The sequence below is a fragment of the Oenanthe melanoleuca genome, chromosome 8, assembly GCF_029582105.1.
Source record: "Oenanthe melanoleuca isolate GR-GAL-2019-014 chromosome 8, OMel1.0, whole genome shotgun sequence".
In the NCBI taxonomy this organism is placed as follows: domain Eukaryota; kingdom Metazoa; phylum Chordata; class Aves; order Passeriformes; family Muscicapidae; genus Oenanthe; species Oenanthe melanoleuca.
In genome coordinates this window covers 20,911,693-20,924,371 of record NC_079342.1, presented here as the reverse complement: position 1 = coordinate 20,924,371, position 12,679 = coordinate 20,911,693, and the positions used below count along the sequence as shown (strand labels likewise).

At 41.4% G+C, this 12,679-nt stretch overlaps 1 protein-coding gene across 6 annotated transcripts in view; it reads right to left on the bottom strand.

Annotated features, from left to right (window-relative positions):
• ELAVL4 (ELAV like RNA binding protein 4) overlaps positions 1-12,679 on the bottom strand; it is a 79,365-nt gene that overhangs the window by 11,746 nt on the left and 54,940 nt on the right. For all 6 annotated transcript variants that reach the window (XM_056497984.1, XM_056497986.1, XM_056497980.1 and 3 more), the window contains exon 3: positions 6,564-6,667. In XM_056497984.1, the coding sequence (XP_056353959.1) occupies positions 6,564-6,667 (104 nt within the window). The remainder of the gene's footprint in view (positions 1-6,563; positions 6,668-12,679) is intronic.

Genomic DNA, 12,679 nt, shown 5'->3' with positions numbered 1-12,679 from the left:
GCCTTCAGCTCCTGTGCTAATCCTGGACTTCTCAAACATCAAAGTCCATTTCTAGAAGCCTCCCTGTAAGATTTAACTCTCTGAAGAGGAACTGCATCGTTCTTTCCTGCCAGCACAGTCACCCTGCCCTGGACACACCTGAGCATCAACCAAGCAGCTCATTTTGCACATACCGACCTTCTCGGAGATGTTCTTGCTCTGCATCTACCATTCTCACCTGGAGAATGGAAAACCATGCAGGAGCCTTGAATCAGGTCTAGCACAGGCACCCAAGGACCACCAAGCCACCCACCCAGGGCAGCTGCAGTCCCTGGGACACCTCTCCAGCCATGAGCAGCTAAGGTCCAGCCAGTGCTAAGTGACTTCCTGGGCAACTTTCAAAAAGTTTGTGTAACATGCAAAAACACCAGACTTCTTGGTGACCTTAACACAGAGACTTTGCTTTCTCCTTTTATGACCCTCTCCAAGATACAGGATTTCTTGTAGAATTTGTGGGGTGAGTCACTTAGCTTTTTTTCTGCTTGAAGTCCAGTTTAAAATGGGGACAACCCTTCCCTCACTTGCTGCCCCTTATCCCACTGGTACAGGCTGGAAGAGCTTTAACACAACTGCTCAAAAGCCTCACATGTAAATAAAGCACAGCCTCACTGGTTTAATGCACATCCAGAACTAGAAGTAAAAACTGCTCAGCACCAGTGAACAGGCTATGGCAGAAAGAGACATTTCCCCACAGCCACTTCCAGACCCTCAACTGTGCCCTAATTTTGTGCAAAACCAGATTTGAAACCCTCCTGTGAAAGCTGTAGGCTTTGTCAGAACAAGCAGACACAAAAGCCCTCTGGTGCAGAGGCAGAAGACCAGGATCTAGAATACTTTCACATCTGATGTTTGCACGGCTTTGTCCTTTCTCTTCCCCAAGCGCTTGGCTGGGGGATGGTGGGGAGTGACAATGCACTTTACTGTTGAGCGGTTCAATGCCATTTTACAGAGATTAATTATAATTGCAGGTACAATGGTCTATCCCATCATTTCAGGAAGGACATCCATAGATAATAACCTAGAAACACTCTTGGCTGTATCAAGAGCAAGTCTAAGAGAAATAATTGCTCTGGCTCTGTGGAATGAAAAGGACTCACTGGGCAAAACTGAGGCAGTAAAGAGAGAAATCACTATGAAGAGAAAGATGCATGAAATTAAGAGGCAGAGACTCTCTGGTGCCTGCTGAAGGCAGCAGAACCAAAGCTGAACTTTCAAATGCAGCACTGAAATGTCCTCAGAGCACCAGTACCATTGCAGGCACAAAGGGTGGAGGAGGGATTGTTAACAGGCGCTACCAAGTCCCAAAGGTTACACTAACAGAGGGTCCTAAAGAATAAACTTAGTTGAGGTTTTCAAGGTCTGCAGCATCTTTAAAGTTTCCTGTCCAAGACTTTGTCTTGGGGAGCAGCAGCACAGCAGATGACCCCTCTGACTAACTGTGAGCTACCATAAAAGAGAACAAGCAGTTACCTCAATTTTACAAGATGCTATAAAATAGCTGCATCCCAAATCTGCAGTTTGTGCCTGTAATGTGAATTTTCAGGCAACGAAGAAAGGGGGTCCAATGCAACTGCACACAAGACACTCAAAGATGCAAATCCCTCCTTGCTGCAGTCCAACATCCTCAGCTACTCCCAGCACCTTCCAACGCCCCAACCCTCCTTCTCTTCTTCCTTGCAGAGCATCCAAGCTCCTCCTTGCCTTGATTTCTCTGTACACCCTTTCCTTACCAGCCAGCCTTACATAACAGCCCAGTGGGGAGCTCCTCAGTGGGAGAGGAGGCTGCAGGCAGAGCCCAGCAGGCTCGGTGGCCCTGGGGAGGCTACGGAAGAGCATGGTTGGAAAACACCAGGTTTTGGTTGAGCACTGCACCAAGGGCACCCAACACCAGAGCTCTGCCAGCAACCCAGCCCTTTCTGGCACAACCCAGGTTGTGCTGAGCTCGCCCACACCTCCCAAGGAGTCTAGGATGGGGTGCAGGAGATGCAGGTCTGTTCCCCAGCACTCCCTGCTGCAATCCTCCTCCTTGCTTCCCGCGCCGCCTCCTCCGCCGAGCACGGCTGGAAGGCAATCTTTGTGACAAATGACTTTGTAGGACAGAGAAATCTGAGGCTGCTGTTATTTGGTTACCCTACAGTGACAGGATGCTTTGTAGTTTTGTGGACAATTACAAGAATTAACATGGACAGATTTAGAGCCTGAGTTTTGTGGAAATAGCTGGCATTTTGAAAAATGCCACCGAAACCAAGATAAATAGGAAGATCTTTCAGCAGTGATGTTACTACTTTATTTTCAGAAAAAGCAGATTACTTTCTCCCACAGCCTTATTTGCTGTATTTTAAACTAGCACTATCTAGACCTATTGATCAAAACAGGAAAGCAAAGCAGAAATACATAATTCTATGCTATTTATTAAATTTAACTGAAAATTAAAATAACTAGAAAAATCCTCTGAGCATGGCATTTTACCATCAGATAGATATGACAGACTTAAAAACTAGAGGTTATCAAGGGCTCAGAGAACCCAGATTCCTTCTCCCCTCCCTGGGGACATCTCCCTTTGCTCCAGCAGTGTCACAGCATGTACCTGCTCCTGGGAGGGAAGGAAGAAGCAAACCTATTTCTCATGCAACAGAGAAAAAGGAAGAGAGGGGTGCACAAGACTGCACTTCAGGGGGTCACTGGCTCTTTTTAGATTTCAAACTTCCTTTCAAAACTGTTCTGCCCTTGTTCCAATGAAGCCAGGTCACCTGAATCCCCAAGTAAATTGTAAAACACTTCCTTCACATCCTTTCAGGCGCTGTCCTTTTTTCAGGGCAAAGCAGCAGTTTAAACAATCTGTACCCCATGCATCACACATCTTATTTTCCTTCTGATATTTGATGCAACTGAATTGCCAGGCAATCTTCAACAGCAGCAGTGACCTTTCATATGCTTTTATGGATGGGCAAATTTAATTTCTAAAAATAGATTCAATTTCTGGAATATATATTTATTTCAACACACACTGCCTCTTCCCTCATTCTAAACTGTTTTGCAGAATTATGTCAAGCTTTAGCTGTAAAAATAAAGTGAAGCTTTTCTCTCTCACAAGAAGATGATGCTGCTATGAAATGGCGTAAATAAAATATGCAGTATGATCAGTTGAGCAGGAACAAAATGTCTATAACCTATTACCACCAAACACAACACTCCCTCCAATGCGTTTCCCAAACAGATCTTCTGAAAATCGTCACCTCTCAACTTTGACTTGAAAGGGCATCATTGACTTAAATAAAATGCACATAAATATTTTAGCTGCTAGAGTGAAAAGGGATTATTTATCATAACAATGAAAGAATAAAAAGAACACTTCTTCAGTTATTTTAGTCCACACACCAGAGCCGACTGTGCCTGGCTGTTCTGCTGATCCAGCTATTAAGCCAGTTCCTCCTGTGACTGCATGGCTGTTTTGCAAGGCATCAGGAGAGAAAGAACATTAAGATGCCACAAAAATGTTACAGAAGTGAAAAAGACAGCATTTGGGACCATATGTATAAAATACATATATTATTTTTTAACAGGAATTAAACCTTTTGGGGTCAAAAAAGGAGTGCAAATACAACTCCCCAGAGCCACCTTGTACTCAAGCTAGGTGCAAGGAACAGCAGAGCCCACGACACAGATAGGACCCAGCCAGCAGGACCACAGTGACCTTGGCAAGCAGAAGCAATCTGCCACTGTAAAAGGGCTTTCACAGATTACTAATTGCAACTTTCTTTCCATCAAAACAGCTTCCAAAAGGCAGCCAGAGAAATTCTACCTGCAGGACGGCAGCTACCCAACAACCATGGACAGGGGCCAAGGTTCAGCCTACCCATCAATAGGATATTTACAGATTGATTCTGAGGCAAAAAACCCAGCCACATTCATGAAGAAAGCAGAACAAAGTAATATTCAGTACTTTTCTGGCTCAATGCTATTCCACTAAATATTTTTTAGCCTACAAAACTATGTGCCACTCTAGATGTTCTCTTGAGAGAGGTTTTTTTAACACACCAACAGCACATTTTTAGTAACTGTAAAGGGCATCTGTAGCTAAAGCAATTGGGTCTGATAATTAAATATAGTATTTCCACAAGTTTAAATACTTCTGCCTTACAAAGAATGACAGTGAGATGCTGGAAAGCAGCACTTGGGGGCACCAGGCAAGTGAGGAGGTTCAGCAGCACTGAGTACTGCTCCTCATCACCCTGAAACCCTTTGGAAACTAGACAGATCTGATTTAGCCCTCAGCCAGAACACTGGGAAACCTCCATCCCCACTGCACAGTACTAGGGAAAGCAGACCTGATTTATCAGGATTTCCAGAAGTAACACATAATTAAAAATAAAAAAAACCAAAGGGGTAAAGGTGAGGCAATTGCATGCGACTCTGCAATTAAAAATTGGGTTGGAAACTACTGATTAAATGTCCCTGTGACCAAAATGTTGGCTGTTGGGATAGAAAGCTCCCTTGGGCTAGTTTTAGGCAACTGCATAAACCCAATTTTATTTAAAAGCCCCAAACCCTATGCTTCCTCCCCATCACAGAGGAACTTATGCAGCTCCTATGCATACAGATTAGATCAATCTCTTTGTTATTATTAAATTTTAACAGCTTCAAGAGCCCCCCCTCAAATATCCTTTATACTGTGCCAGTCTGTGAGCTATTAATGAACACCAAAACCCCAAAACAAACAAATCACCGAATTTCCAAAATTTATATGGAATTAAAAAAACATACCATGAGTAAGATTTTGCACAGGAAATTCCCAGATAACAGAAGTCTTACTACAGGTGATAAAGAAAGGCATAATGGTTTAATCTTGCATGTGAGACATGTATAATAATAATTGGCTTGGGTTGCAGTTTCTAGAGGCCTTTCACATACAGCATGAGTTTCCTGTAACCTTGAAATATTATGAATGCAATAGCATTGCTCTGGTTCATAAAAAAGAAAAACAGAGGCAAAGCAACAGAGGTACTCAGGGACAAGAAATGCAGCTTTTTCCTAAGGCTGAATAATGCTCAAAATATACATGCACTGCATGAAAAACGGATCTAGATTTTTCAAGTTCTACTGAGTTTTTAGCAAGTATTTTCAAATTTTTTTCCTCCCTGATAATGTACCTTTAAAAGCAATTTGGAGAGCAACTTTTCACTGTAAGTGGAAACTGCTGAGTCCAAGCCTGCATTTCCACCTGCAGCAGTTGATAAGATGGTAGATTTTGCTGCCTTGCCTTACATATTCCTGTAAGTGTTTCTATTAACTCTACAAAACCATGCTGTGAGCATTTTGATGTATGGCCCACATGCCTATCTGTGGGATGGAATCTGGATGGTCTGAGCAAGGTTTGGAAACAGCCTTTTCTATGAAATCCCTGCAGCTGCTCCACCACTTTTATAACCCTCAGCTCAGCACTTCTGCTCTTCACTGATCAAACAGATCAGGAGGAAAACTGGCCTGGAACAACCCTTAGAAGTAACACCCCAAAATCTAAGAAATATTTTTGCTTCAGGGAATATCACTTTGTTCAAACCACAATCTTTTGCCAGAATGCCAAAACCTACAGTATTGACCACATAACACTATCTTTTTTTGCAAGATACACCACTAACATTACTTGTACCAATATTCAGCATAGTAAAGATTCTATTTTTATATTAATATTTTTAGCTTTGAAATACAAATTAAGTACAGAAGAAAAATTAAGAAAATAGTACAAATCAAAAGCCAGCATCCAAAAAAATGATCAAAGCAGTTTCAGATAATTTGAATCTGATCTGCTGTTTGTTCCCCTTCAATTTTTTTGATTCACATCCCTTAAGCTGTATTATTTGTCAGAATTTGGGATGTGGAAATCTTCTGTAAGCTGTTTCAGAACAGCTTTATCAGCCATGCAGCAAAAACTGTGACAGTGTAGAAGCTTGCTTTTCTTGTGAGACCACTAAAGAAGGTCATTGAATAACTAATGGTCTATTACAAACAATGAAATAAGAGACTTCAGTGGGAAGCCTCCAGCTTTTAAAATAATAAATCAAATTAAGGATGTGGAAATGCAGGAAAAAAATTTTTTGAGAATGACATATTCTAAACTGTGAGAAACATGCTTTCAACACCTTTTAGTGACAGGAGTGTCACTAAAAGAGAACTCTGTGACAAAGTATTTCCCATTAAAACATAAGGAAACATGTAACTTGTGAATACACCATCACGTACTTCACCTGTTTATGGATAATGGTATCTCTCTGGCTGTTTTATTCTACATTTAAGCCTCACTGTCATGCTTTAAAAAGCTTCCTGTTACTTTCCCCTCTCTTTAACAATAGCAGCAATTTCGGAGAAGAGAGATTTCATCTTCTGCATGTCCGCTCATTGTTCCAAGGAGGAGCTCGTTAACCCCCTTACAATGGAGAATAAAATAGTGATGAAATTGCCAGAAACAGTTCCAACTACTTTCTCCCCTTCCTGAATTGAGCAAATGGCATTTTATATTGTCTTACCTTTATGGTTTTGGTCTGGAGTCTGAGTCCATTTAAAGTGTTAATGGCTTTCTCTGCATCCTTTGGATCAATGTAGTTAACGAATCCATACCCTAAACTCTGCCCTGTTGAAACACAAGAAATAAAGAAAAAAGGACTCAGTATTTTTCAGCATAGGAACAACTTCCAAGAGTGGAAGCACAATTTTCTTACACTGCTCATTTCATCCCTTATTTCCCTTACAGTCTCTATGCTGTTTTTCACCATTTCTTTATCTCAATACAGGGGGAGCCATCATAACTTTAAATTGCTGCTCTGAAGATTCTTCTGTAAGAACGAGAAGCAGCAACCCCTCACCCTGCCTTCCCCAGGAGTTTACTGAAAAGCATATATGAGGCTTGACAGCAACAGAATTGTGTAATAGTTTTGTGCTGAGCTCCTAATAAATATAACTGGCTGACCTGCCAGTAATGAGGCCACCTCTTAAAATTAAATAAACACACACATACAATTTTGCTGCTGTTTAGAAACAAGCCTTGAAATATTCAAATCCCATTTTTACACTAACCTTGAAGGAGCTGAAGAACAGAAAACCACCTTTACATCTCGTTTTACTGCTCAGTGAGCAGCCAGTAAACAGGAGAAGGGACAGCCCAAATTGCAGCCGGGCGAGGGATCGTGTTAAAGCTCCCCTCGGAGTATTTGAGATGACAGCAAACCCAAACAGTGCAACAACTGCTGCTGTGCATGGGATGGCAGGAGCCCACTTCAGCAGCCAAAAGCGTTTCAGCAGCTTCTGTCTGCCCAGCGAGACCCGCGCGCGTCTGCAGCAGAAACAGAGCCGGGTAATGACTGGGATCAGTGACACCGGGCTGGAGAGGATCACGGACACACACAGGGCTGGGAGAACCCATCCCACAAGGATCTTGTCCTAATTCCCAAGCAGCAGATTTGCAGCACCAATTCTATTAATGCAACGTGACAGACAGCCGCTTCCAGATCCCTTCCTTCGAGCATCCTACTGAACTTACTTTGCATGTTTGGAAAACAAAGCTTGTTTTTTTGGTTTTTTTTTGGCACATGAACTTAGAAACACACACTGATCATCACATTTCAAGAATCAGTCAGCCCAAGCAGGCAGGTGAACCATCCTCTATTCCAACCACACTCCCTCTCAGACAGCCTTCTGTGTATCAGGAGCACAGCAAGCCAAAAATCCACCTGTCTCTCAGCGCTGATGTGCAAGGGATCAAAATGCTCCTGCTCACAGGCAGTGAGAAAGGAAACACGTGAAAATCCCTCCAGAGGAGGGGAGCAGCATTGGGGGAGATTTCTAGCCACGGGAGCAGCAAGCAGCGACCCAGCTCCTGCTGACCAGGAGGAAGGGGAGGTTGGGAAGGCAGCTGCACACCAAGTGCCTTGATGTCCCCTGGAGGCACAGATCCTGCCTCCCAGCACAAAGCTTTGTTTCTTTGTCTCCTGGACTACAAAAAAGCATCTGTGTGTTTCTCAAAGTCAGACGCCACCAAAAATACAGCGTTTGCTGTAACACAAATACAGGCAGTGCTTCTGTCTTACGAAATCAGATCAAAGTCCTAAAAGCTGCTAACTATGCAATGGAAGACTTTAAAAATCCATGGAAACACTGCAGTTCATGCCTGAAATGCCCACATGCAGGCATAAGGAGAAGAAATGGCTGTTTTAACATATAATACAGGCAGGGAACAATTCCATCCCATCAATTTGACTTCAGAAAAAAGTACAAAAACATACTCAGTCTTCCTGGAGAGCTGAACTAATCTCAACAAAAATATTCTTACCCAAGTTACATGACATTAACCAAGAATGACCTGAAGTCTGGCTAAGCACAAAGCCTGGAGCAGAAATACTGTAAAGATACTTTCCCTGCCATGCTTTCCTCTGCTTGCCTACCTGAGATATTTTATACAGTCCCAATCTTTGTGCCTCTGAACATTTCAAATATTTGATACATTTAATCCTGAACAATCCTAGGGAGAGAAAAGCCATTCTCTAGGAAAAAAACATCTTTCTATGGGATTGTTATGAGATTGGGGTTTATGTCCAATGTATGATCCTGGGCTAGCCACTGCTATTCTCAAGGCAGATGGACTGACCAACCTCTACAATGTATACACTGTTTTTCAACAATCTCCCATAGAAACATTCTCACTTCTGTAAGTACTTGCACAAGAGAGACCACAGACAGCACTAGCAGTAGGAGAGGGAAATAAATGGCAATACAAGAAAATAATTAGATCATAAGTACAGAGAATTTTTTTTTTGATTCCCCAGTAACATTCAAATTATTTAGATACCATAATCTCTCATTCTCACTACCAAGTGGTGATGGATAAATATATTTTCTCCAAGGTGAAGGATAACAAATACCAAAATAAATAAAGCTGGTCTTGTCTGCATGCAGGACTGCAGAACCTGGCTTAATGAAAACTATTACACTGTCATACCATTTTTCTTTCAAATAACAGGTCTGCAGAAACACGATTTCTTCTTGCTAGTGTATATACTCTTGAACATTGAGAAATAAATGAAATTTGTAACAGGATTGCAGGCCTGTTACTCAGAAGCATTTGGTTATGAATTCATATCCCACTGATTCTATATTAGCTTTACTGTACTCTCACAAAAAACGGTGAATGCTCAGAATTTTGAGCACTGAATTTCTGTTAATTCAATGAATACCCCCTTTTATCTTAAACTCCACACCCTTCACAGCCCATTGAAATCTTGGTGCAGTTGTTTCCATCAGCAAATTCCTTCTGCTGCTTCCTGGCATGGACCACACTGTACCAGTGAAGCTGAAGGGAGAAAACCTTCCCATTAAGAGCCTTCCACTTCAGGAATGTATTTTGCTTGGTTACTTCGTTTTATTAACCATCTCTCCTAAATATTATCGTGTGTTTGAAGATGGACACAAACATCCCAGTCTCAAAAAACTGAAAAGAGAAACTCAGGCAGTTTTTTGCCTGTGAAAAGCTTTATGATGACTATGGCAAACATCATAGTTTTACTGTGTTAAACATTTACAGTTAAAAAGCCAAAATAAAATTTATACATGCAGCTAAAAACATGAGTTTCAAATTCCTCTCAAGAGCAATGTACCTTGTGTCAGACCAAACAGACTCTAGAGATGAAAGAACTAAAACCTATTACAGGTGAAGAAAGGAAAGGATTTGTTCCAGAATACAGTAAACAGTATGAACTTGCCTATTTTCTTCATCATGTGCTCTTACTGCATGTACTCCAAAAGGGTAACACTTCTTTGGACACAATCTGGCAGCACAAAGCAAGCAGCTGGACCTCTCAGTGGGATCCCACACAGACACTGTCGTTCATTCCCATGCTACACTTCCCAGGAACAGCACCGTAAATAGTAAATATTTTCTGTGATTTGGAATCCAATAGTTCATCACATGCTGTGATTCAGTAGGTCAGGCAAGAGATATTTCTAGATGATCCTAAAACAACACCTTGTTATCTTGCTATTCCCACTGCTCTTCCCCTATGTTTCCTCTAGCAGCAGAAAATGTATAGTGGACCTCCCAGAACCCAATAAGGAACAGGTCTAAAAATGAACAGTAACAGGGTTAGAAGTTATCAAGGACTTGACAGTCTCAAAAAACAAACAAACAAAAAACAATGGGCAAAGCCAAGCCCAAGCTGGTAATGGTATGGGTTTTGCATTTGAGAAAGTTCCATTTCAGAGTTGGAAATTATGCTTAAAACAAGCCAAGAGAAAGAAGTTATTAAAAAAACCCAAAAACCTGAAAAAACCAAAACAGATTACCCTATATCCTTTATTCATACATCCAAAAACCTGCAGCTGTGAAAAAGCCAGTTCCAAAGATCTGTACCTTCCTCTACTTCCTCTGTAAGCCAGTCTGCTTTGGCCAATTCCGAATTTATATTAAGAGGTAAAGGGAAAACAAATAAGAAAAACCCCTGTAAGTTAGAACAGAAATGTCAAATCACACACACACAAAAAAAGTATTTTTGTTGGTTGGAATAACAAAATAATTTTTTTTTTAGGTTACAGAAAAAAGATACCTTAACACTCATCCTGACTCACCAGGAGATACTAATAGTAACAGTACAGAGAAAACAGGCATTATGTACACCTGAAGAAGTATGTGAAGATATAACTAGCAACCCGGGTGAATGCTAAACTGGAGCTCCTAAAATTATATATATGTTTTAATGAAGTGATCTGGATTACTTGCAGAGAACAGACTCCAAAAAAAAAAAGGGGCTAACATCCCTCTTTTGTGATCAACAAATTCCAGGAGCCTGGAGGCAAAATGTTTGCACTGAAATTCAAAGAGGGAGGACTGGATGGCCCAAGTACTTACAGGTTCAGCAGTCAAATGCAGAGCAAGGCAAAATTACACAATATTCAATACTAGACTTTAATAATAAAGAATTAGTGAGGGGTAATAAAATCAATGTCAATCAAATTAAGTCTATGGAAAATAGATTCTGTCAAACTGAACTGACAACCTTCTTGATGAGATTACAAGTTTGACCTATAAATTTTAAGAATGCCATTAAATCAACATTGATATACTTGGTCTTCTCTAAAGAACTTTATTTGGTACTGCTTATTAATTGACTAAAACAAAATTAACATGGCACAGATTAAATGGATTTAAAAAGCCAACAGATCCCTTACTGGGAGCTGTGAAAAGGAAATCATGAGAAAGATGCTTTCCTACAGGTTTATCTCAGGAAACAGTTCTTGGCCCTAAATTGTTTATTTCCACCAGTAAGTGGAAAAAACCCAAACTCCTTGCTTGAAAAAATTGACTGCAGAAAGACAGGAGGAGGAGAGGACAAGTACAAAGAGGACAGAAGGAAGGTACAAAGTAATTTAAGTTCCTCAGTAAACCACAAATACACACATTTACACAGCACAAAGATTACATCCTGACAAACCAAGTTAACTGTTAAGGTGCTTTCAGAATGCTGAAATAGAAGACTGACACAGGCTATGTAAAGTCTGCAACGCTGATACAAGAATTAAAACTATTCTGGCCATAAAAATCACCCAATCAGAAGGGGAAAGAATTGCTGTTTCTGATCTGCCTGTGCTTTGCTGAGGAAGAGCCCAGTCCTGGTGCATGTGCTCCAAGCAAGACACTGATGCCTTGGTGATGGGGCCGTGAGAATTGACTACAGCACAGGAACTCCTTCAGTTGAGATAAGGGGGCCAGTCTGCCTACCTGACCAAAAAAGTTGTGATAGTAAGTCAAATGAAGCTGAACCTGAACACTGCAACATTAGTATTCCCCTGAAGCACAACTTTATTTTTTTTTTAACAAATGTCTACCCATGGAATTATGTATCCCAAGTCCCATTGCTTGGCAAGCAAAACCAGACTAGAAACAATACAGCAAATGCTGTTTTCCTCTGGAAGCCATTTGCTCTGTGTTTTTGACACTGAAGGTAAGGTGAATTTAAGTACCTACCAACCATTTCGTCGGTTCTACCACTGGAAATTCTGAAGGCTTGATTTCTTTTTTCCTGAAAGCTATGCTCTAGCTCAAGAAGAAATTAATCCAGGGAACGTTTTGGCAAGATGTGTTAAGTGCTCTATAATCTCTTCTACTCCGAAGCTCTACAAATACAAATGTTCCTGCTGGTTCTACGAAGAACAATCATTGCCACAAGCAAAGCAGAAGCAAACTACTTTCTCAGAAATTCTGAAGCCTTCCTATTGCAGGAAACCATTCCAGTAGCAAACTCAGAGATGAGCACAACTTTGAATTGCCCATCTGTGACCAAGCGTTAAAAAAAATGATTAGAAACATCCTTTTTATTTGGGAAAAAATTACTGTGGAATGCAGCGTCACATTAAAGGACTGTGGTCCCCACTACAAGCAGTCGCTCGTGAGAACGAGGACAGAATGGGACAGCAGCAACCCCAGCTGCCTTAAATTGTGGTTTTGTTGTCCCCTGCCCAAATGTGAAAGCTAATTAAAGCTGCCCTCCCGACAGCCGAGCGCCGACGCCTCCCTGCCACAGCCGCTCCCATGGAAGTAGGGCACGTCTGACAGCTCATCTCGCATCAGCCAGGCAGCAGCCGGCAGACAGCACAGCCC